This window comes from Microcaecilia unicolor, chromosome 10, assembly GCF_901765095.1.
Source record: "Microcaecilia unicolor chromosome 10, aMicUni1.1, whole genome shotgun sequence".
Lineage (NCBI taxonomy): Eukaryota > Metazoa > Chordata > Amphibia > Gymnophiona > Siphonopidae > Microcaecilia > Microcaecilia unicolor.
Window position 1 is genome coordinate 31365533 of NC_044040.1, and position 26889 is coordinate 31392421.

At 42.7% G+C, this 26889-nt stretch overlaps 1 protein-coding gene across 1 annotated transcript in view; it reads right to left on the reverse strand.

Moving 5' to 3' along the window:
- LOC115478874 (ADP-ribosylation factor-like protein 8B-A) overlaps positions 1–26889 on the reverse strand; it is a 43508-nt gene that overhangs the window by 2713 nt on the left and 13906 nt on the right. The window contains exons 3-6 of the mRNA XM_030216516.1: positions 11783–11856; positions 9264–9357; positions 6764–6831; positions 3534–3604 (exon numbers count right to left, since the gene is read on the reverse strand). Coding sequence (XP_030072376.1) covers positions 3534–3604; positions 6764–6831; positions 9264–9357; positions 11783–11856 — 307 coding nt within the window. The remainder of the gene's footprint in view (positions 1–3533; positions 3605–6763; positions 6832–9263; positions 9358–11782; positions 11857–26889) is intronic.

Sequence of the window (26889 nt, forward strand, 5' to 3'; positions counted from 1 at the left end):
GCTGCGCAGGCTTCTGTTTCTGTGAGTCTGACGTCCTGCACGTACGTGCAGGACGTCAGACTCACAGAAGCAGAAGCCTGCGCGGCCACATTGGTGATCTGCAAGGGCCGACTTCTACATGGAATGTTGCTAGTGGAATAGCAACATTCCATGTAGAATCTCAAATAGTAGCAACAGTGGAGGAGTGGCCTAGTGGTTAGGGTGGTGGAATTTGGTGGACTTTGGTCCTGAGGAACTGAGTTTGATTCCCACTTCAGGCACAGGCAGCTCCTTGTGACTCTGGGCAAGTCACTTAACCCTCCATTGCCCCATGTAAGCCGCATTGAGCCTGCCATGAGTGGGAAAGCGCAGGGTACAAATGTAACAAAAATAAAATAGATACTATTGGAGATTCTACATGGAATGTTGCTACTATTGGAGATTCTACATGGAATGTTGCTATTCCACTAGCAACATTCCATGTAGAAGGCTGCGCAGGCTTCTGTTTCTGTGAGTCTGACGTCCTGCACGTATGTGCAGGACGTCAGACTCACAGAAGCAGAAGCCTGCGCGGCCACATTGGTGATCTGCAAGGGCCGACTTCTACATGGAATGTTGCTAGTGGAATAGCAACATTCCATGTAGAATCTCAAATAGTAGCAACAGTGGAGGAGTGGCCTAGTGGTTAGGGTGGTGGAATTTGGTGGACTTTGGTCCTGAGGAACTCAGTTTGATTCCCACTTCAGGCACAGGCAGCTCCTTGTGACTCTGGGCAAGTCACTTAACCCTCCATTGCCCCATGTAAGCCGCATTGAGCCTGCCATGAGTGGGAAAGCGCAGGGTACAAATGTAACAAAAATTAAAAAATAAGAAATGAGTGTATTGAGGTCCCTTTAGTGGCTCATTGTAAGGCAGCTAATCATGCATTAGGGGATTTAAGATTTACAGCACTGAGACAAGTGATATTGAGCCACGGAGGTAACATTAGTGAGGCTTCGAGAGTACACGAGCAAAGATTCATTTTTGCATGGCGCACAGTGGTCCCATTTGGCTTAAATTTGGAGACTGAATGGTAATTAGGGGAGTAGGCGGCAGTGGTGCATTTGAAATAAGGGATTGGGTTTCCCTATATAAACCCGGAAGATGATAGATGAGGATAGTCCGGTTTTGCATCTGGAAATGAAGAGGGCGTGATCAGGACGTGAGCCTTCTGGTAAGCAGCCAGTGATTTATGTGTCTGTATTAAGAATTTTTTGAAGTTGTATCAGAAATGGTCAGTGAAAATGTTGTATATGTGCCTTTAATTTGTAGAATGAGGTATCCTGATGAAGATACTGAAATACAGTCCCATATTGGGGAACAAGGAGACCAATTCAGATGTTTGAAATTTTCTGATAACTATGAAGTTTGCACGACATGGGTTGATGGGTAACCTGTGCTATGATCGACTCCTGCGTCCTTTTGAAGAATAAGGATTGAGTTGACATAACCTGAACTGTTGGAACGGAGTTGAAGATTAGTTCTGGGCTTTTCTTCTCGCTGTGGGTTGAGTTGTTCCACAGCGTCAATTGATGACTGCAGCTACCTTGTTAGGTTACTACGGAGGGGCTGCGGAACAACTTTAAGATTCCTTACAATAACAGAGACAGTGCTAATTAACAACTAAGAGACTAAAGGAATTTTCAAGCCTTGTAAGAGCTTTATTGTTCAGCATTTTGGAGTTGAGAAAACGCTTCTCAATTATGGAAAGATCAAACCACTGAACATTGATAGAACAAATGGAAATTTAACTGTTTAGTTATTTTGCGTTTATTAATCTATATAATAGTGATTGGTTTGTCTGGGAGTATGAAGTGATTCAGCAGAGTGTGTTGTGGAATGGAATCGTATGATTAGAGAACATGTGTTGGATGAATATAGGATGGATGAATGGCAACTGTTAGAAGGTTAAGCAATTTAGGCATATATTGGATTAGTATTGATGTTTAATAAAAGTGAATATCTGATGTAACATTGTAACTGCTGGAGTGATAGTGTGAAATATTGTACTGTTATAACTCTAAATTCAATAATAGTGCTCCCTATTTTTGAATATTTATGTATGAACCAAGATAGGCATAGGAAGATTCAAGAACACCGAGTACCTACCGAGGAGGTAAGGCAAAAACCTGGAAAAGGGATCCATAGTCCAAAAGCTAAGGAAGATAGGGTAGAGTGGAGGAGTGGCCTAGTGGTTAGGGTGGTGGACTTTGGTCCTGGGGAACTGAGTTCAATTCCTGGCATAGGCGGCTCCTTGTGACTCTGGGCAAGTCACTTAACCCTCCATTGCCCCATGTAAGCTGCATTGAGCCTGCCATGAGTGGGAAAGCGCAGGGTAGATACTATTGGAGATTCTACGTGGAATGTTGCTATTCCACTAGCAACATTCCATGTAGAAGGCTGCGCAGGCTTTTGTTTCTGCAGGATGTCAGACTCACAGAAGCAGAAGCCTGCGCGGCCACATTGGTGATCTGCAAGGGCCGACTTCTACATGGAATGTTGCTAGTGGAATAGCAACATTCCATGTAGAATCTCATAGTAGCAACAGTGGAGGAGTGGCCTAGTGGTTAGGGTGGTGGACTTTGGTCCTGGGGAACTGAGGAACTGTGTTCGATTCCCACTTCAGGCACAGGCAGCTCCTTGTGACTCTGGGCAAGTCACTTAACCCTCCATTGCCCCATGTAAGCCACATTGAGCCTGCCATGAGTGGAAAAGCAGGGGGTACAAATGTAACAAAAATAAAATAGATACTATTGGAGATTCTACATGGAATGTTGCTACTATTGGAGATTCTACATGGAATGTTGCTATTCCACTAGCAACATTCCATGTAGAAGGCTGCGCAGGCTTCTGTTTCTGTGAGTCTGACGTCCTGCACGTATGTGCAGGACGTCAGACTCGCAGAAGCCTGCGTGGCCACATTGGTGGAACAGCAACATTCTATGTAGAATCTCAAATAGTAGCAACAGTGGATGAGTGACCTAGTGGTTAGGGTGGTGGACTTTGGTCCAGGAGAACTGAGGAACTGAGTTTGATTCCCACTTCAGGCACAGGCAGCTCCTTGTGACTCTGGGCAAGTCACTTAACCCTCCACTGCCCCATGTAAGCCGCATTGAGCCTGCCATGAGTGGGAAAGCGCGGGGTACAAATGTAACAAACAAAAAAACCCAAATAATAGTGCGAGTCTAGGGGCCTGTGCCTTGAGTAAGACACAGACTGGTGTGGACATAGCTCTGTCTCTTATTTAGGTTCCTTTCAGTGCGGTTTACAAAATAATTGAAGAGAAACATAACTATACAAATAAGGAGAAAAGAAGAGTGAATGGAGTCAAAGGCAGAAAAGAAGTAAGCCGGTGGTCTTCCGTGTTGCATCCCTTGCCGGAGGTAGAATACCATGGCTCAAAAATGTCTTAAGAGCCAAAAGCATCTGTAAATGGTAGCAGCCATCTCCTGATGTGGCTGGAAACAAGTAGCTATAAAAATTGATAGCTTTGAACATTGTAATGAACTTCTTACCTATATTGTCCTTCTGTTTACATGAGATGGAATAGCAGCAAACTTCTCTGTCCTGAATAGCTGAAAGATTTCTAAAAAAAAAAAAAAGCACACATTTCTGAATCATAAATTAAGCTTTGATGGACATTTTTATGTCACTTGTTATACTGTCATTCACCAATTGTCATCAAGGTGGCTTACAAACATATCCGATATTGTTCTGCCCCTACGGTTGTGTGTGCATGTTTACATTTGTTGGTAGCTTGCATTATAGTAATATAGTAAGTGACTTCAGATAAAGACCTGAACAGTCCATCTAGTCTGCCCAACAGTCACATTCATTATCAATTTATGATTAAATCAACAATGAACTTGATATTATAATTAATCATGGTCTTTCTTTGGTGTTTCTGGGACACAGAGTGTAGAAATCTGTCCCGCTCTGTCTTTATGTTCCAACTACTGGAATTACCGTCAAATCTCACTCCAGTCTATCCGAGTCCTTCCTGTCATTTGCGGGTCACAGACTATAAAAAATCAGCCCGGCACTGTCCTCACACTCGAAATAATTGGGGTTTGTCGAAGCTTTCTGCAGGCCCATCCTAAACCAAATTGCTATAGAACACAAATTATATAAACACTAATAAGTACATCAACTTCCTGGTAGGACTTGCAAGGGGTGACCTATGAAAACAAAATTATAGGTGACAGATTTCCTTCTGCCACTGAGAAACCTATTTCCATGCTTCATCCCCCTCCCCCCACAGCACTTTCTCCGACATTATATTGGTCAATTCCTCAGTCCCCTAGTCTTATGGGTATTCTCTTTACTCCTCCCTGCAGAGCAGAATGTTCCATCTTGGGCTAAAGAGCAAGCTGTCCTCAGTCTCTTCTGAAAAAGAGTATCCTCTTTTTCACCAGATGCCCAACATCCTAATTTCACAAGACCTGACATCCTTCCTGCAATGAACCCTGCATTTATTTTTATTTTTGTGACATTTGTACCCCGCACTTTCCCACTCATGGCAGGCTCAATGCGGCAGGCAATGGAGGGTTAAGTGACTTGCCCAGAGTCACAAGGAGCTGCCTGTGCCGGGAATCGAACTCAGTTCCCCAGGACCAAAGTCCACCACCCTAACCACTAGGTCACTCCTCCACTCCAGTCAGACATCCTTTTCCTCCTAAAGTTTAACTTCCACCTCTGCAATAATTTAGAATCTGTCTCTCCAGTCACTTAACATTCCCATCCACTCCTCCAGTCTGTTTACCAATTGATCAGCATCCAGCTCCAAGAACTTATCCTGCCTGGGCAGTATATATATATATTTTTTTTTTAACAAACTGCATGCAGTACGTTTATCTGTTTCACTTACTGGCAATAAACAGAAATTAAGAACGCAAGTCTTCCGTACATGTTGGCCTGGTTTAGCTGCCTGCTTAATAATGCATGGATACATGCTGTTGTGAGCACAGTGTATTCTAACTATTAAGAGATAATAATCCTGGTATTTGTTGAAACATTTTGGAGCAGTGTTAAGATAGACTGGAGCGTACTGTACGGTCCACGTTGTTTTATGTTTCTTAATATCTGTATAACTGTTAATAAAGACTTCATGCAAATAAAATAAAAAAATTCTGGAGCAGACAAGAAGATCCACCAGTGTAATGATGAAGACTTTGGTTATACAGTTAGTGATAAGTTCATACACTTACTGGAATCTGTTGATGCATCTGCATTAATGACAGTAACAGACCACCATAAACCCTCAAGCACCAGCAGTTAACACATTGGCTCAGTCTTTAAACATTTATGGAACAAAAACTAAATCTATGAACAGCATGCACGCCCTTATACGCAAGCTAATTAAAAATATTTATTCTTCTATTGTGTGTAAGAATACACTAAAGACAGATAAGCTGTACTTAAAATGTAGTATCAACATCTCTACAGAGGAAAGCAGCAGGGAGGCTGTATCACTGAAAAGTGATGTGTGCAGAAAGTCTGGCCAGAGCTGTGCTGGAGTAGCTGCAGGGGAATGAGACCCTCAGCCTTACTGGAGACTAGGAAGAGTGGACAGGCTCCTCCAGTGTACTACATGATAACTGCTGAAATTCAAACAAAAACAAACAAAAAAAAAACGGGGATGTATGCAAAATAAAAACAAACTCAGGTTTTAAACAGTGAACAGGACTCCCATTGTTGGGAGTGAAACAGCTTAATACATTTTTTTTTTGTATCTGCACCAAAACCACTCGTAGCTTTGGGGAGGAGACCCGGTTATTGGTAACAGTGACACGTGGTGGCTGAATTCAAGGTCCAGGACTGTACAGCTTTGGAAAGGGTCCTGGTGCAAAGCCCCTGGCTGAGCAAGTCACTGCAATGACTGGGCTAAAAGGTGGGGGGAAGTCAACAGAGTTGTGATTGGAGGCTTCTGGCGTCAGCTCCGAGCTCTGCTTATGAATGAGTTAACATCCAAGGATCTGGGAGCAGAACATACTTTTTTTATATTACTGGTGCTGGGTTAGTGAGAATTGATTTTGGTTATAGCTGAAATGTAATGTATTAAATATACTTCCCATAACAGAAAACAAGAAATGGAGGAACGGTATGGAAAAATACATAAAAAGCAATTAATAAAAGGCACATTTCTAAAGAGACCCTCCCCCCCTCCCCAAACCAACCTTTCCTCTAGTAAACATCAAGTGGGGGAGTGGGGAGAAGCTCCATAGCCATAAAGCAATTGAAGGGGGGGGGGGGGGGGGGGAGAAAGATAAACCACTTGCAGTTCCTTTGTGCAAAATATAAACCTCCCAATTAAGCAAGCTGGATACTTGCATATAGGAAAACAAAAATCAATGTATTTTCTTGTGTGGAATTTATTCCCCTTTGTAAGTCTCTACGAGCCTCGTTGGTAGTAGTATTTCATACTACTACTATTTAACATTTCCAAAGCGCTACAAGGGTTACGCAGCGCTGCACAATCTAACAAAGAAGGACAGTCCCTGCTCAAAGGAGCTTACAATCTAAAGGACAAAATAGTGCAGTCAATCAAATTGGGGGCAGTCTAGATTTCCTGGATAATTGTTAAGTACACACTTAAAAAAAAAAGTCCCCTCAAAATAAATACAGGATTGTTTTACTGTCAGACAGGCTATGTATTTCATAGAGTTAAAAAAACAGGAAAAATTCAGAAACAAGAATTAATTTGCAGCTGCTGACAGTTTCAGGTCCAAATTACTTAATTACTTACAGTTTTTCAATTAGCTGCTTTTCATCTAGTGCATTAGGAAGATCTCTCTTGTTTCCAAGGACTAATACCTGGCAGAAATATTTTGCAACATTATGAATCACAATTATATCTTTTCATAAAAATGACAATGTTATGTACTGTACAAGTTAGCATATAGTTAAACACTGTAGAAATCTGTATTACTAAAGCTCTACCATGCTGTAGTGCTAAACCAGTGGTTCAAAAAACAAACAAACAAACAAACCTGTCCTGGGGGATCCTCCCCCCCCCCCCCCGGTCAGTCAGAATTTCAGGATATGCACAATGAATATGAAGGAGATAAATCTGCATGCAGTGGAGGCAATGCATGCAGATCTCTCATGAATATTCAATGTACATATCCTGAAAGCCAGACTGGCTTGAGGGTCCCCCGGGGCAGGTTTAGGAAATACTGCACTAAGCCATGGACAACGGAATATATAAGATGAAAAGCTGTTAAATTCAGTTGTTTAAATTTTAGAACAATGAAATACATCATAGCAAACCCAGCTTAGCATTAATTCCTTGAACCAGTTGAGAAACTGATGTATATTAAAGCATATTCAGACAAAAGGTTTTGCCTCCTCACTCGCTTTTTATATCAAGCACTACAGTGCCATTCTTCCTCTGGAAGCCATTCCAGAGCACTGCAATCAAAAGCTTTAAAACCAACCACTAGCTAATCTACGCTTACCAGGAGCCCCCTCCCCAGCCTTGGTTAACCCAGGCAACAGAAGACAACCTACGAATTAAACTCAGGTCCTCTGCATGGCAGCACCAACCCATACTATTCACTTCAGTGAATCCTCTTCACTAAGTTACATTACATTATTAGCCTTAAAGTTCAATGTGGCTTACGATTTGTGAAAAACTAAATAAGTACAACAGAATTAAAGAAGACCAAAAGGAAACAGTACAACATATAATGCTGGCTGCAATTAAGTAGTAAACATTGCAGATGACAACAGATAAAGGACCAATTGGCCCTGTAGCCTAGTGTGATAGTGTGAGCAGGCTTAAGGCACGGGCCCTCCATAGACAAAGCTAACAGACAGTATAAAGTAGAACCAAACTCTTACTGGGTTGTGCATCAAGTATACACCTAGAGACTTGTTCCTGTCACAGGCGTGGCAACTAAGGAGTAAGCATAATTCTCTTGTAACTCAGTTCCAAAACAAAGGGAGTGACTCCTGCCAGACTACAATTAGTCACTGTGTATACAGCAAGATCAACAAAGCTCAGCATTCAACAGACAAGAAAAGAAAATACAAAATAAAAAAAGCTTCTTCGTGTCTACAGAATCCAGGCCCAACAGTTCATAATGTTCAACCGAGAACAACTGAGAACTTTCCTACCTTGGCCACTCTTTGTGTTTCTTGTCCATAACACATGGAAGCCTACCCCTGAAGGGCTATTCATTGTTGCTCTGGCCCTCCCTGTTTTTGTTCATACTCTAGGATTTTATTTCCCCCCGGCTGGACCACACTCTCTTGGCTAGGCAGTCTAGAGCTAGACCTCTTAAGGTAGCTATGAGAGGGAGTGTGCTTAGGAACTGGATTTATTCCACACAGTCTTCCTAATTGTCTTCCTTTTTGGTTCTCTGTGATTTAAGTAGATCAACAGAAAATTTCAAATATACCAGTTCCCCACTCTCATGCCTTCTGCCCAACGTTCCAACTCTCTTCCTATCAGCCCTCTCTATCTGTCCCAAGCAAATTTAAATTCTGTTGCAATGCTGACTGGTAGACCATTCCATACATCATCATCTTCCTCTTTGGGTCTTACTAATCCCTACTTAACATCTAGCTCTCTTTCCACATCATATCAAGGTTTGTATTAATCTAAAAACTGCCACCAAAATTAGTGAGGTTATACAAAATATCCTACCGCCTCAGGTTTACTGACATTAGTATTCATGTGGGTTACTCCAGCCTTCTTGGAAACCTAGAACATAAGAACTGCCATACTGAGAGAGACAGAAAATCCATCAAGCTCAGTATCCTGTTTCCAACAGTGGCCAATCCAGGTCAGAAGTACCTGGGGCAAGATCCCAAATCAGTACAATACATTTTATGCTGCTTATCCTAGAAATAAGCAGTGGATTTTCCCAAGTCCATCTTAATAATGGCTTATGGAATTTGATGTTAGGGTTGTAACCACTGACTGCATTACGACAAACTTGGCAACAAAGTATCAAACATAAACGACAAGTGACCGACTCACCTGCAAATGTGCAGTAGAGTCGGAACACTGAGAGTGTAGAAGTCCAAGCCCCGCCTCCACCACCAGTACAGCCCAATAGGGAGGCGGGCTTGGACATGGGCATGGAAATCGGAGGAGGAGGGAGCAGGGAGGGAAGGAGGGGGCAGAACTGAGGGAAACAGACACTGGGGGGAGGGCGGCCTTAGAAAAACAAAAAAATTGCCCGTTGTTACGGGCTTAACGTTTAGTTTTCATATAAAACAAGTAATTTGAGACTCACTGGAATTCCATGTAACTGAGGCTTGTCTAATAGCTGGTGTAATTCATTTCTTGAAACTTCCACTTTCTCCACGTCTGCTGCATCAACCATATACCTAATATTGACCAAAACAAGTTGAAGCAACTCTTGAGTATCTAAGCTATTTGGCTAATAATATCAAATATAGTAAAAGCCTTCTCAAAACATGAAACGCTACAGAAGTGTTCTTTGAAAAATGTTTCTACAGCTTCTACGGCATCTGGAGGAAAGAGTTGACATCGTGTGCAACATGTTTATTATCTGTCTGCTAAACAACTTTTTTTTCCAGTTCAATCTAGGTCGATACGGGTCTTATTTTAGATACGTGCAGTAGTATATCTGGTTTATTGGAAAAACTGGACTTGGGATATGATTTCTCCTGCTAGGTTATTAGTTACCGATTGGGATTTGAAAATACACTTTAAGAATCACCAAATATTTTTCAACCTAAGGTATAGGTTCTCAAACATTTCTAGGGATACCCAGAAGAAAAACACCATCATCAATTTTCACTGATGTTGCCTGGAGTCACACAGCTGGGGCCTTATTTTTTTTTTTTTTCCAATTTCCATATACTGTAAAATTTGTGGTGAAGTTCTGGTGTCAGAAAATATACACATTTTTGCTTTCTAACATCAACTTGTTTGGCTGCTAAAAGGTTATCTACTGGAGCTGGATTTGTCCCTGGACCCGCTGCAGATTCGTATATCTTGTATATAGAATCCTGATGTTTTGGACGTGATCATTTGTAGTTTTTTCTCTCTCTATGGTCTTATTAGGATAGTTTTCCTTACTTTTCTTTCGTTATGTTACTCGGGACCTTGCAGTTATTTTTATCTATAGTGGGCTCTTATTTTTATTTATTTGCAACATTTGTATCCCACATATTAGCAGGTTCAATGTGGCTTACAAAATACCGTAATAGTGAACGCCAAGTACGGTAGGTATTAAACAAATACAATTAGAAAAAGGGTCAGGTAAGGTAGGGGTAAATGGGTACAATAAGGGACAAGGAAATAAGAAATAAAAATGTCCATTGCAATGTATGTATAGATGCATTGTAGAGTTGAGGCATTTAAGTAGAATCAATAGGGTAGGCCTTGCAAAACAGATAGGTCTTTAAAGATCGCCTGAAGTTTTGATGGCCGTGCATCATTTTCACACTCTTTGGTAACGCATTCCACATTTACGTAAGAAAAATTCGATGCATAGGTTGATTTGTATCTGAGTCCAATGCAGCTTGGATAGTGAAGGTTCAGATAAGTATGTGATGAACTATTTCTGGCTGGAAGATCTATTAAATCAATCATATATCCTGGGGCATCACCGTAGATTATCTTGTGGACCAGAGAGCAAATTTTGAAAGTAATGCGGTCCTTGATAGGAAGCCAGTGTAGTTTCAATCGAAGAGGTTTAGTGCTATCAAATCTTTTTTAAATATTTATGACATTTATATAGAACTCGGGTTCAATGTGGCTTACATAACAATTAGAAAAGCATGAACATGTTCAAAATATAACAGAAAGTAAAATACATCATATAATCTTAGACCAGTAAAACTTGAGTTAGGAACAGATGTAATGAAATACTTCAGTGATTTAAGATAATTGAAATTTGAGGAAAAAGGTAAAGGGCTAGGATTAACTGGGATAGACCAGAGTGGTGGTGGGGGGGGGGGGGGGGGGGGGTGAGGTAAAAATTAATGCCATGAGTTTATTTCCTTAAAGGATAGACTGAAGAAGTGAGTTTTCAATAGCCTTTGGAATAGCAACTCATCGGTGCATTTGATAGTTTTAGGTAAGGAGTTCTAAATTTTAGTGCTTTGATATGAAAAGTTAGCAGTATGGATTGTTTTGTAGGCTACTTTCTTACAATTTGGGAAATGTATTCTCTAGATGATTTAGAGGCATTACAAGAGGGTAATTCAATAATGTTCATGTATATTGGGGGCCAAACCATACAAACGTTTATGAAGTTACATAGCGTGAATGATATTCTATCTTTTATTGGTAAGTTGGTTATCTAGAGTGAGGAATTGGTCAAATGTGACTCGTAAGATTTTCATAGTGGAGTCAAGGGGATATGTGATGTTTTCAATGGTAAATGATTTAACTTAATCCTTTGGATTATATGTTTCTTATTTTTAATATTCATTGTAACATTGTTACTATGCCTGAAAAGCTCTGTTTTTGTACAAATATACCTGAATGTTATTCTAAATTTCCATAAATAAAAAGTAAGAGAAAATTGTTTCTACATTCACAAAAACATACAAGCTACACTTACGCCTGAAAAATCCTCTTAAGCAAATACTACACAATTCAAGATCGAGTGAGCAAGAACAGAACTTAGATTATGCTAAAAAAATTGGCATTATTTTAGGCACACATTCTATAGTAAAGGACAAATATTAGAACTGAAAGATTGACAGGGCATTTTTACAGGAGGGCGGAAGTAACAATCTATAAAATGATTCAGGTAAAGCAGTATATAGGACTTACACAACTGCATTGACTCCTCTGCAATAGCGCTCCCACATACTTCGAAACCTAGGTTGGCCTCCAATGTCCCAAACCTGGAGAATTACAGAACAAGACTTCTGTATTATAGACGCACGTGAACCATATTCAGCTGGCATACACAAACTGCCCAGAGGGCCACAAACCAGTCTGGTTTCCAAGCTGTCCCTAATAAAAAAAATTTGTATATCTGCATACAATGGAGGCAGTGCAAGCAGATCTCGGATGCATATTCATCAGACTAGCCTGAAAACCAATTAAGGTTGTCTCTTCTGGCCCCAAGGTTTTATGCCACTGTCATAGTGATTATCCTATATAATAATTCTCACCTCCAACATTCTGACTTGCTGCCTGGGACCGTGGCTCATTCTGAGTTGGTCTGCTAGGCTCTGTAGATCAGGTTGACATCACCGTAGCCATTATGATGTCAACTTCAGAACCCGGGGGGGAAAAACATGCCTCACAGCTGATCCATGTCCAGAGGAGGGTCGCTGGACATGGGTGGCTGGAGGGGGGGCAGGGGAGAAAGCAGGGTCACTGGACATGGGTGGCTGCAGGGGGTCACTGGACATGGGTGGCTGCAGGGGTGGCAGGGGAGAGAGGAGGGTCACTGGATATGGGTGGCAGAAGGGGGCAGGGGAGAGAGGAGGTTCACTGGACATGGGTGGCTACAGGGGGAGAGGAGGGTCGCAGGACATGGGTGGCTGCAGGGGAGCCGAGGAAAACCTTGCTAGCGCCCGTTTCATTTGTGTCAGAAACGGGCCTTTTTTACTAGTTATAAAAATATTTGAGAAAAAAAAAGTGATATCCCACGTTGATGTTTATTAAGTACTTGCTATATACCACCTTTATTAGGACTAGTAGACCAAAGTGTGCTTGACCATACCAGTCCCAGGTTTGTTTATTGCGATTTATTAACCGCCTTTATGAAGAGATTCACTCTAGGCAGTGTACAGCAGGTACAGTAACATAAAACTTACAATTTTTTTTTTTAACAGCATAACAATATGACCAAGCATAAACTTAAATGTAATAAAGGAGATAAACTTTGAAACAGCAAACTGAAACCTAATAGGACTACCATGACACAGTATCAAAAATATACACCCTTAACAGCACTGAAATATATGATAATACTAATGAAACATATGCAGATGATGTCACAATATACATTCCTTACAAAATAGCGCTATACAACATGATGATTGTACCCAGATGGTTATATGTGTTCCAAATGCTCCCACTTTATCTTCCAAGGAAAGTGGAACGGCAAATAAACAAAATATTGCGGAAATTCCTTTGGAAAGGAAAGAAAGCAAAAATTGCTCTGCGGATTCTGCAGATCCCAAGAGAATACGGGGGCCTGGGCTGCCTGAGTTTGCGATACTTAACGGTAGCCTGTGGAATCAGGCACCTAAATGACTGGTTTCGAAAGACAAGTGAATACTCTGCTACCGCTATGGAATTAGGCTTGTTTGGCCCAGACAACTTTACAGGATTTCTGCATGGTAGCAAGCAACATCCCCCAGCAGTCCTACACAAGTCACATATTTTGCCTACGATGAAAGCGGTGTGGAAATGGATCTGCCGCATGCATGGCTTTTCGCCTAAAACTACCCCCTGCCTGTCGATTTGTGGCAACCCGGGGTTCGAGCCTGGGACAAGTTATACTGTATTCAACAGATGGAAGGAAAAGGGGATAGAATACCTATATCATGTGCTCACAGACGAAGGGCGTATCAGAACGTTTCCAGAACTGAGAGCTCGGTTCAAAATAAATTCAGCGGACTATTTCCATTATTACCAGCTGAGGCACTATGAGGCATATTTTCAAAGCACTTAGCCTCCCAAAGTTCCATAGAAACCTATGGAACTTAGCCTCCCAAAGTGCTTTGAAAATATGCCTCTATGTGTCCAGTCTGACTTGGACATACCTCACCGAGGACGTGAGGGAAGAACTGGCTGCTGCTATGTCGCTGGGGGCGCAATTGAAAGTGCCCATGGCCTACTATCATCGCCACATCCGAGATACAATGCCAGAATTGGATTACAGGGGCTACGCGGCAAAATGGAGCCAAGATCTGGGAAGCCAGATAACTGAGACTATGTTTAAGGACCATGTGCGGTCGCTCTGGCAGACCACAAAACTGGCAGAGCACTGGGAAATACAATATAAATTCGCACTAAGGATATATGTGGCGCCTAGAAGAGCTTTCCATATGGGAGCATCACCGGATGGAGCATGTGGGAAATGCCATCAAGAAGGGGCTTCATTGGCTCACATGTTTTGGACATGCCCAAGAGTGGTTTGGTTTTGGAAAAGTATACTACAGCAAGTGACAGAACTCTGGTCCCGAAGATGGACATATGATCCAAAGTTGCTTTTTGGACACCCAAGGCTAAGCATGCCAACGCCGAAGGGATTCACAGACTTTGTAAAAAGAGCTACAGTAGTAGCGAAAAAAGCAAGCCTGCAGGAGTGGCTGGGGAACAAACCACCATCACTGCAATATTGGCAAACTCAAATGCTTATACTTTTACGTACAGAACATCTGGCAATGCGGAACCAGCCACGGATAAGAAGACAACAATTTGAATGCAGATGGGCACCCTTTTGGGAAACCTTGACCCCAATGGTCCGGAGCCAGATATTGAACCTATAATCCCCGTTGCTGCTGCTCCTGTAACCTCTGCTTGTTATTGGATATATAAGGGAAAAAAAGGGGGGGGGGGAGGGTAAAAAACTTGCATCAGGCGTGGATGCTGTTTAAAAACACCATCCTGGAGGTTCAGGACAAATATATTCCACGTATTAGAAAAAAGGGAAAAAAGACTAAACGTCAGCCGGCGTGGCTAAACAGTAAGATAAAGGAAGTCATTAGAGCCAAAAAACAATCCTTCAGAAAGTGGAGAAGAGAACCAACTGAAAGTAACAGGATAGATCATAAGGAATGCCAAGCCAAATGCAAAGCGGAGATAAGGAGGGCAAAAAAGGACTTTGAGAAGAAATTAGCGTTGGAAGCAAAAATACATAGTAAAAATTTTTTTAGATACATTAAAAGCAGGAAACCGGCCAAAGAGTCGGTTGGGCCGCTGGACGAAAATGGTGTTAAAGGGGCGATCAGGGAGGACAAAGCCGTAGCGGAGAAATTAAATGAATTCTTTGCTTCGGTCTTCACCGAGGAGGATTTGGGGGGGACACCGGTGCCGGAAAGAATATTTGAAGCGGGGGAGTCGGAGAAACTAAACGAATTCTCTGTAACCTTGGAGGATGTAATGGGTCAGAGTTCAGCAAGCTGAAGAGTAGTAAATCACCGGGACCTGATGGTATTCATCCCAGAGTATTAATAGAACTAAAAAATGAACTTGCGGAGCTACTGTTAGAAATATGCAATCTGTCCCTAAAATCGAGTGTAGTACCGGAAGACTGGAGGGTAGCCAATGTTACTCCGATTTTTAAGAAGGGTTCCAGAGGAGATCCGGGAAATTATAGACCGGTGAGTCTGACGTCGGTGCCGGGCAAGATGGTGGAGGCTATTATTAAGAATAAAATTGCAGAGCATATACAAAAACATGGACTGATGAGACAAAGTCAGCACGGATTTAGTGAAGGGAAGTCTTGCCTCACCAATCTAATGCATTTTTTTGAGGGGGTAAGCAAACATGTGGACAATGGGGAGCCGGTTGATATTGTATATCTGGATTTTCAGAAGGCGTTTGACAAAGTGCCGCATGAAAGACTCCTGAAGAAATTGCAGAGTCATGGAATCGGAGGTAGGGTATTATTATGGATTAAGAACTGGTTGAAAGATAGGAAGCAGAGAGTAGGATTGCGTGGCCAGTATTCTCAGTGGAGGAGGGTAGTTAGTGGGGTCCCGCAGGGGTCTGTGCTGGGTCCGTTGCTTTTTAATGTATTTATAAATGACCTAGAGATGGGAATAACTAGTGAGGTAATTAAATTCGCCGATGACACAAAATTATTCAGGGTCGTCAAGTCGCAGGAGGAATGTGAACGATTACAGGAGGACCTTGCGAGACTGGGAGAATGGGCGTGCAAGTGGCAGATGAAGTTCAATGTTGACAAGTGCAAAGTGATGCATGTGGGTAAGAGGAACCCGAATTATAGCTACGTCTTGCAAGGTTCCGCGTTAGGAGTTACGGATCAAGAAAGGGATCTGGGTGTCGTCGTCGATGATACGCTGAAACCTTCTGCTCAGTGTGCTGCTGCGGCTAGGAAAGCGAATAGAATGTTGGGTGTTATTAGGAAGGGTATGGAGTCCAGGTGTGCGGATGTTATAATGCCGTTGTATCGCTCCATGGTGCGACCGCACCTGGAGTATTGTGTTCAGTACTGGTCTCCGTATCTCAAAAAAGATATAGTAGAATTGGAAAAGGTACAGCGAAGGGCGACGAAAATGATAGTGGGGATGGGACGACTTTCCTATGAAGAGAGGCTGAGAAGGCTAGGGCTTTTCCGCTTGGAGAAGAGACGGCTGAGGGGAGATATGATAGAAGTGTATAAAATAATGAGTGGAATGGATCGGGTGGATGTGAAGCGACTGTTCACGCTATCCAAAAATACTAGGACTAGAGGGCATGAGTTGAAGCTACAGTGTGGTAAATTTAAAACGAATCGGAGAAAAGTTTTCTTCACCCAACGTGTAATTAGACTCTGGAATTCGTTGCCGGAGAACGTGGTACGGGCGGTTAGCTTGACGGAGTTTAAAAAGGGGTTAGATAGATTCCTAAAGGACAAGTCCATAGACCGCTATTAAATGGACTTGGAAAAATTCCGCATTTTTAGGTATAACTTGTCTGGAATGTTTTTACGTTTGGGGAGCGTGCCAGGTGCCCTTGACCTGGATTGGCCACTGTCGGTGACAGGATGCTGGGCTAGATGGACCTTTGGTCTTTCCCAGTATGGCACTACTTATGTACTTATGTACTAGTTTAGGGGGGGAAATACTAATATCAATAAAAATACAAAATGTGAAGATATGCCAATTGCTGTTATGGAACTTGCTTATGTAATGTGAAATGTTACAGCTGATTATGTTCACTTAATAAAAATGATTGAAACATACATTCCTTACAAAACCAAACTGACAGAAATCACCAACGAAATCAAGCTCAGCTTGAATATCATGGACTCATGGGCAAATGCATTTCAACTAAAAAAACTCAATAAAGAAAAAACACATTGTCTCATCCTCTCATCCCAACACAGCGCGGACAACCCCCCTCGGCATTACAATGGACCGTAACCTAACACTAGAGATCCAAGTGGCATCCACAACAAAGAAAATGTTCCATTCAATGTGGAAACTCAAACGCGTGAAACAATTTGCAACCTGATACAATCAATGGTACTAAGCCACGTAGACTACTGCAATGGAATTTATGCGGGATGGAAGGAACAAACCGTAAAGAAACTTCAGACCGCTCAAAACATGGCAGCTAGGCTCATATTTGGAAAAACTCGATTTGAAAGCGCAAAACCCCTCCGCGAAAAACTACACTGGCTCCCAATCAAAGAACGCATCGCCTTCAAAATGTGCACCCTGGTTCATAAAATCATCTACGGTGAAGCACCGAGATACATGACAGACCTGATCGACTTACCAATTAGAAACACATCCGAATCAACACAAACTTATCTAAATCTGCACTACCCAAGCTGCAAAGGACTTAAATACAAATCAACTTACGCATCCAGTTGTTCCTACATAAACACACAACTGTGGAAAGCATTACCAAAAGCCTTGAAAACGACGTATGACCACCTAAACTTCCGGAAATCACTAAAAACTAACCTGTTGAAAAAGGCATACCCTACCGATCCAACTTAAATGCCTGATCTCTGCAACACAACCAAACTAAAGCACGTAATGGACATAACACAACCCTTCCGTTCTACGATTCCCTAATGTGGCTGTGCCACAGGAACTTTCTTACCCACAACATCACTTGTATTTGTTCACACCGGAGTCTGCAAACGCCTCTCCGGTATTATGTAAGCCACACTGAGCCTACAAATAGGTGGGAAAATGTGGGATACAAATGTAACAAATAAATAAATAAAATAAGCACACATTAGAAAGTTCAATGATATCAATGGTTTTCTACAATACAGCTTACCATATAGTTAAGGGACCAAATGCAGATACATAGATGGGGAGTCAGTCCAAAGAAAACAAAAAAGCTGGGTGGGCTCAAAAGGTTTTAGTCTGTTCCAGATAGAAAATTAAGGTTCTTTTACATCTTACGTTTACAAGGCACATTTGCCATCATGCCTGGGTTAACATGCTGGCAGTGGCGTTCCTAGGGGGGGGGGGGGGGCGTTGGGTGCGGTCCGCCCCGGGTGCCGCGCGTGCCTGTCTTCCGTTGTTCCATGCTTCTTCTCTGCCCTGGAACAGGAAGTAACCTGTTCCGGGGCAGAGAAGAAGCATGGAACAACGGAGGACAGGCGCACGCGGCACCCCACCCCAGCGGCGTGCACCCGGCGGGGGGGGGGGGGGGGGCGCATCGGCGATCCGCCCCGGGTGCCAGCCCCCCTAGGAACGCCGCTGCATGCTGGAAGGATAAGACAGATGGTTGTTTCACCGGTGAAATACAGGTACTATGTGACCGAGGTGGTTGTTATAGGGACAGAAAACAGTCAACTGCTTAAGCTGAGTAGTACTAACAGTTGTTGCAACTATGCAAAACGGGTGACTGTTGTGTAGTTGCAACAGAGGTGGTGGGAGCAGGAGCCACACAGGTAGAGATGTTGCAGGAAAGCTAGACCAGCAGCCGCATAGGATAGCAATATAGTTGGTTCCTGCTACCGGGAAGAAACCCAAAGGGGTGCTACAACTGTGCAATATATGTGGCTACTGCAAAAGTACAAACAAGTGGCTAGCGTCAACTCTTCAACCAAGACGGTTGCTGCAACTGCACAACCAAGGAGGCTGCCATCCTGTGCAATACAAGGTGGGTACAGAAAGCTTACAACCCAGGTGAACAACAGTGCCACACAGGTGGTGTAAAGCACAGGACGATACAGTAAGAGTTGTGCATTACTTGTGGAGGTCAAGTGCTACTACTATTTAGCATTTCTATAGCGCTACAAGGCGTACGCAGCGCTGCACCACGACTGAATGGAACAACTGTGCAATTGGGCAACTGAGCCAGCTCTTGAGTCATCACTAGCTACCAAACTTTTTTGGCTGTATTTATTTGGATTCATTTACCGCCTTTTTTGAAAGAATTCACTGAAGGTGGTGTACAGTAAGAATAAATCAAACAAATAGCCAATTACAGCAGCAAAAATATTCAAACAACAATACAAAGTATGGCATAGTATACTACTTACAATGTCAACACAACACAGTATGTAATAGAAGACAGCGTAGGGTATAAGCAAAAAAGGAGCATATAGATAGGCAAGAGTAAGAGGAGCTAGAAAATAAGGTAATCTCAGAGAAATGATAAAATGTTATCTCAGCTAGGGTAGAAGTGGATAAACATGTCCTGCTGCAGAATGTGCAGCCCATGTCACTCCTTGTGTATGTGAGTGAGACTGACAAGTTGGTTACTTCTTCCACTAAAGGCCTGGTTGAAAAGCCAAGCCGTCACCTGCTTCCTGAACTAGAGATAGTTAAGTGGGGCCTTCAAGTAGTGCATTCCAGAGTGTGGGGGCTATGCAAGAGAAGGCTCTCTTGCAAGTATCACATTGTGTAATGTTTTTTTTTTTTTGAGAGGGTGTGGTTAGGGCCAGTGGCGTAGCAAGGGGGGGCGGGAGGGGCAGTCCGCCCCGGGTGTCAGCTCCCCCCCCTCGGTGCATCGACACCCCCCCCAGTGCCTACCCTCCTCCGTCCAACCAGCTCCCCCTAGCTTTAAAAAAATATTGGAATCTGAAGCGAGGTGCAGCGCCTCGCGCCTGCACGTAAAAGAAATGTGCAGCGTCTCATCGGGCCTTCTCTCGCTCTGTCCCACCCTTGCGGAAATAGGAAGTTGCATCAGCGGAGGGCGGGACAGACAGAGCGAGGGAAGGCCCGATGAGACGGTGCACATTTCTTTTACGTGCAGGCGCGAGGATTCTGATATTTTTTTTAAAGGTAGGGAGCTGGTTGGACGGAAGAGGATGGGCACTGGGTCGGGGGGGGGGGGTGTTGATGCACCGAGGGGGGGTACGTCATCGTGCTGCACCCAGGGGGGGGTGGTGCAACGGCAAACCGTCCCGCCCTGGGTGGCAGCCCCCCTCGCTACACCACCGGTTAGGGCTACCCCCTTGGGAGGCCCTTAGTGTTCTTAGAGGTGTGTAGAGGGTCATCCTGTTTTTCAAGTACTCAGGGCCATGTCCTTTAAGGGCCTTGAAGATCAGACAGTTTTAAATTTAGCCCTCTATTGTACTGGTAGCCAGTGAAGTTTTTAGAAAAATGGCGTAATGTGGTCACATCGCTTGCAACCTTCTAGTCTTGCTGCAGCATTCTGAATCAATTGGAGTGGTGCAGACCCTTTGTAGTCAGACCAGTGTAGAGTGCATTACAGTAATCCAGTCTTGATGTTATCATGGCATGCTGAACTGGGATAAGATTTGCCTTCTCAATGTAAGGAGAGAGGCAGTGTATTTGTTGCAAATAGTAGAAGCAACTCTTGAAGGTTGATTGGATTTGGGGAAGGTTGTTTGGATTCATAAAACTGGCTCAGGAGCACAAAACCTCAAAACATAAAGCTCAACTGAAACTAGTTAGAAACCAGGTCAGGAGCAGGGCTGTTAGCCCATTGTCCATCTGCTTGGGAAACAGAGAAATACTGAACATTCTAGGCAGCATGATATCCTTAAGGGGCAAGTCACTTGAGAACTAATTTTCATTCTCCGCCTCCATTCGCTGGTAGAGACACAACCCATTGGTCTGGACTGGTCTGATAGGATGCTATGGAAGTGATGTATGCCATTCTGGGCATCATCTTCACATACCAAACTCAAAGTACAACTGCCTATCTTAATGCAACAGATCACTGGTACTTTTTTTTCCTGATCCCATTATGATGTATTCCTGTTCTATCCAACACTGAACCTCCTGTGCTGCATTGAAGAGCAGTGACATCAAGGCTTATCTAGAAGATATATTGTCATCCTGACTGAGACCTATTCCACGATGTCTCATAGCCTTTGGCATACCATCTTACCTCAAGACATCCACTATGGAGAAATACAACACTCATGTGAGTGGAGAGAGAGAAATGAAAGTTAGAACCTATGGTCAATTCAAACCTTGCGATGACCCTACTATTTGACAGCCAGGATTTAATCTCCCTCATTGTCAACTGTCCTTCCTCAACCCTTCTGCACAAGACAGGGTCACCGCAGAACCTGCCTTGAGAGATACAGAATGGTGAATAGCAATCTACTCTACTGCAGAGAAATGCAAAATCTTGTGTCAGTAACTCCTGTCTGCTGAGCTGGCTGAATGTTAATATGGCAGCATTTCATAGATGAAACTGTCATTGTGCTAACTGGCTGACTATTCATAGCACTGTTTGAACACAATTTCATACCTCTTGTAGCTAGGGAAATGGTTTTAATTGCTTTATTAAAACCTGCATTTTTGTCTTTTCTATAATTCTTGTATCCCAATAGCTCCAGCCTTTACTAATTTCTATTGCACCAGCCCATGTTAGAAGTGCTTTCTGCTAGGAGGTGGTTGACTGAATTATTCAAGGTGGCCATGATTATTAAATGGAGGGTAAGTGCAACTAGTAGGTTTGTGCAGGCAATTAAAAAAAAAAAGTTAGCACATGTATTATTTTTGAATCACGTGTAATATTTCTGAATCTAAATGTAATTCAGGATATCACTAAGGAAGTAAATATCCTTAAGCATATCAAGCAATTTTCTCTCCATCCCAACTGCCAACTCCACCTTGTTAATTTACTTGATTGAGTCAGCCAATTTCTGGATAAGTAAAGCATCATATGAGTTATCCGAAGCCTGGCTGCCTGCTCCATCCGGTTTAGTTAACTGTTTTATAGCCCACATCTAATTTCCACTCCCTAAACCTCTTCCACGAGCTATGGACTCAGACTGCAAGAAATGAGTGCAATCAACATTTTTCTGTTTCTATACAAATCCCTCACACACAGTGCTCGTTTGTATACTGAAGTCACTATCCATTATCTCACGTTAGTATAACCATTTACTTTGAATTCTGGTTTATTGCTTTCTTATAGCTGAAAATATGCAGATGTATCATTCTGTAGTTTGAAACGGACAAAATCTAAAATGGAGCATGACCATGGCATTTCCTCTACCTAAGCTCTGAACATTTTTGCACTATCGTTTATTTATTTATTTGTTACATTTGTACCCCACATTTTCCCATCTGTTTGCAGGCTCAATGTGGCTTACATGGTGATGGAGAGGTGTTGGTAAACTCCGGAGTAAACAAATACAAATAATAGGTTAAGTAGTGGTAGGAAAAGGTTCAAGGTTCATGTGGTGGGGCCACATTTTCTACACCGTTTCTTATTGCATACACAAACCAGAACGGTTTACATCTTAAACAATAAAATACCAAATTTAAAATAACATATAAGAACTCCATTAATTTGACAGGAAAGCACAGCAAGCTAAAAACATCCATTCTAAAGAGTAAAAAACATCAGTGGACAATCCATTCATAACAAGTTTATATAAGCAAAACATATGATTTGTTACTGCATATTCATTTTGCCCATGTTCCCCCTTTTCATCCCAGATTACTTTCAAATGTATTCTGAAATAGATGTGTTTTTAGAAGTTTGCGAAACTTAACATATGATTCTTCCAATTTAATAGTTTTAGGCAGACAATTCCAGAGAGAGGGAGCTAGAAAGAAAAAAAGCTGAATTTCTAGTAGATTCCCATCTGGCCTTTTGTGGTGATGGAATTATTAGTCTGTTATCGGTAAATGATCGGAGAGTTCGTGTAAGTGAATATGGTAAAATAACGTTGGTTCACTATGGTGAATCCAGGAATTTTTCACAGACCTGGAGTTCCATCTTCTTAACCCTTTCATCCAGTGGACCCCTTTCTAGTTCTAGCAGAGATTATAGCGACAGACTCCAGGAGCGCGTCCTTAGACATGCCACCACAGAAAGACCATCAAGCTCTCTGGACTGAGACATCAAGTAGTTACAGATACAGGCTCCTGACTACCGGCCCCCTGGAGAGCAAGCCAGCAGCTCCACCAGATAGAGCAAGATGACATCTGGGGGTGCTGATGTGGTGGGAGCAGGGACTACTGCGACGAAGACAGTGATTTAGGCCAGAAAGAGAGGTCAGGATTGTCACAGGGAGCAGTAGGGCTGTGGGAAGATTGCTAAAGGGTACTGCAGCCCAGGTATTTATGCTAAGATAAAACAGATGTTTCTGTTACAGTGTTTGTCCATGCAGAGAACATGTTTAGTCCCTGCTTAATACTGGACATCTTGGATATTTTAATCAAATGCCACTGCAGGACTAGTGAGGTCAGTCACTTTCCAGACAAGTCTCTCAAAGACCAATGTAATATAAGTTGTTAATATGGGTTGTTTTCACGCAGTAATCACATAACAGCCCATGTTAAAATTTACATGAAATCAAAATAAAAGTCACCAATAAAATCCCATCCTCTACACATCCACCATCCCCATACATAGTAACATAGTAAATGACAGCAGATAAAGACCTGAATGGTCCATCCAGTCTGCCCAACAAGATAAACTCATTTTACATGGTATGCAATACTTTATATATATACCAGAGTTTGATTTGTCCCTGTCTTTCTCAGGGCATAGACTGTAAAAGTCTGCCCAGCATTGTTCCTGTACTAAAAGTTCTGAAGCTAACGCTGAAGCCCCTTAAAATTTACACTCCAGCCCATCCATATCTATTCTGTCACGATCAGGGCACAGACTGTAAAAGTCCGCCCTGCACCGGTTTTACTCTCCGAATACCGGCGTCGCCACCCAATCTCCATTAAGATTCCGTAGATCCATTCCTTCTCAATAGGATTCCTTTGTGTTTATCCCACGCATGTTTGAATTCCATTACTGTTTTCATCTCCACCACCTCCTGCGGGAGGGCATTCCACGTATCTACCACCCTCTCTGTGAAAAAAATACTTCCCGACATTACTCCTGAGTCTGCCCCCCCTTCAACCTCAATTCATTTCCTCTAGTTCTACCACCTCCCGTCTCCGGAAAAGGTTCGTTTGCGGATTCATACCTTTCAAATATTTGAACGTCTGTATCATCTCACCCCTGTTTCTCCTTTCCTCTAAGGTATACAGTGGGGGAAATAAGTATTTGATCCTTTGCTGATTTTGTAAGTTTGCCCACTGACAAAGACATGAGCAGCCCATAATTGAAGGGTAGGTTATTGGTAACAGTGAGAGATAGCACATCACAAATTAAATCCGGAAAATCACATTGTGGAAAGTATATGAATTTATTTGCATTCTGCAGAGGGAAATAAGTATTTGATCCCCCACCAACCAGTAAGAGATCTGGCCCCTACAGACCAGGTAGATGCTCCAAATCAACTCGTTACCTGCATGACAGACAGCTGTCGGCAATGGTCACCTGTATGAAAGACACTGTCCACAGACTCAGTGAATCAGTCAGACTCTAACCTCTACAAAATGGCCAAGAGCAAGGAGCTGTCTAAGGATGTCAGGGACAAGATCATACACCTGCACAAGGCTGGAATGGGCTACAAAACCATCAGTAAGACGCTGGGCGAGAAGGAGACAACTGTTGGTGCCATAGTAAGAAAATGGAAGAAGTACAAAATGACTGTCAATCGACAAAGATCTGGGGCTCCACGCAAAATCTCACCTCGTGGGGTATCCTTGATCATGAGGAAGGTTAGAAATCAGCCTACAACTACAAGGGGGGAACTTGTCAATGATCTCAAGGCAGCTGGGACCACTGTCACCACGAAAACCGTTGGTAACACATTACGACATAACGGATTGCAATCCTGCAGTGCCCGCAAGGTCCCCCTGCTTCGGAAGGCACATGTGATGGCCCGTCTGAAGTTTGCCAGTGAACACCTGGATGATGCCGAGAGTGATTGGGAGAAGGTGCTGTGGTCAGATGAGACAAAAATTGAGCTCTTTGGCATGAACTCAACTCGCCGTGTTTGGAGGAAGAGAAATGCTGCCTATGACCCAAAGAACACCGTCCCCACTGTCAAGCATGGAGGTGGAAATGTTATGTTTTGGGGGTGTTTCTCTGCTAAGGGCACAGGACTACTTCACCGCATCAATGGGAGAATGGATGGGGCCATGTACCGTACAATTCTGAGTGACAACCTCCTTCCCTCCGCCAGGGCCTTAAAAATGGGTCGTGGCTGGGTCTTCCAGCACGACAATGACCCAAAACATACAGCCAAGGCAACAAAGGAGTGGCTCAGGAAGAAGCACATTAGGGTCATGGAGTGGCCTAGCCAGTCACCAGACCTTAATCCCATTGAAAACTTATGGAGGGAGCTGAAGCTGCGAGTTGCCAAGCGACAGCCCAGAACTCTTAATGATTTAGAGATGATCTGCAAAGAGGAGTGGACCAAAATTCCTCCTGACATGTGTGCAAACCTCATCATCAACTACAGAAGACGTCTGACCGCTGTGCTTGCCAACAAGGGTTTTGCCACCAAGTATTAGGTCTTGTTTGCCAGAGGGATTAAATACTTATTTCCCTCTGCAGAATGCAAATAAATTCATATACTTTCCACAATGTGATTTTCCGGATTTAATTTGTGATGTGCTATCTCTCACTGTTACCAATAACCTACCCTTCAATTATGGGCTGCTCATGTCTTTGTCAGTGGGCAAACTTACAAAATCAGCAAGGGATCAAATACTTATTTCCCCCACTGTACATGTCTCTCCTCATATGGTTTGCAACGCAAATCCCATACTATTTTCGTAGCTTTTCTTTGCACTGCTTCCAGTGTTTTTACATCTTTAGCAAGATATGTCACAAGAAAAGCCTTAAGTGCCAAGTGATCAACTCTATGGTGCTACAATTGAGATATACTATCCAATGGTGGGAAAAGGGTTATATTAAAAAAATAAAAGTCTTCTATTATCTAGCTTCCTGCCCCCAACTGCAAAATATGTTTTTCTAAAGAAAGAAAAATCCTTCTAGAATTCATTTGGGGCATACACTGAGACAATATTATACATGCACATCCTTGAACCTCAGCATAGATGGCTACATAGCATCCTAAGAGGTCTGCAATGGTTTCTATAACCTTAACTTGAGCTGCTTGTGATGCCTAAATAACAAAATGAACAGAGTGGGTAATTTGATAAGAAGCTAAAACACACATAGGAAAGTGTTTAGTACTGACAAGCCCCTCAGCCCGTCTGAATTCAACACATTGAAGAGAGTTGAGTTGCTTCCCTTCGAAGTGATTGTCTTTTATAAGGGTTCTTCAAGCCCTCGAAATTCATTGTGACCACTTTAAAAGTCAGTCATGCTCAACTATGCTGATCTACTCTTAACTGGGGCAGAATATTGCCAAATACACTTTAGAAATACCAACAACCTTCCCAACCCAAACTCCCAATCAGTCCCAACTTCAAACCCCTTCTCCCAGCCTATATATAGGATGGATAAAGGGTGGAGGAAGGACCCCATTACATCAGGTGAACAAAACAGAGAAAAAACCCCAGTCACCTTTTGTAAGAATAAATCAGTTTCTTACTATCATGGCTAGTATTCATGCAATGCAATGCATGTTGAATTCTGCAAACATATATAATCAGTCAATTCATACAACTGAGCAGCAGTACATGTGTTAATGGCATGCACATTTTTCAAAAAGAGTAGTACACATGGCTGATTTAGGTTGCCCCATTTTGTATCTAAATACATGTTAAACAGCCAGAGGTTTTTTGCTTAATATGCTTGACCTGTTAGGGGTATCCCGTCTGTTTAATGCAACTTCCTGTGGGTGGGACAAGACAGAAGAAAAGGCTCTGCCAGACAGACAGCACTTTCAGTGCCATCTCTGCTGTGATCTATCTCAGTGTTTGGAGGCGTGGCGGAGGAGAGAAACTTGGAGCATAAAGGGA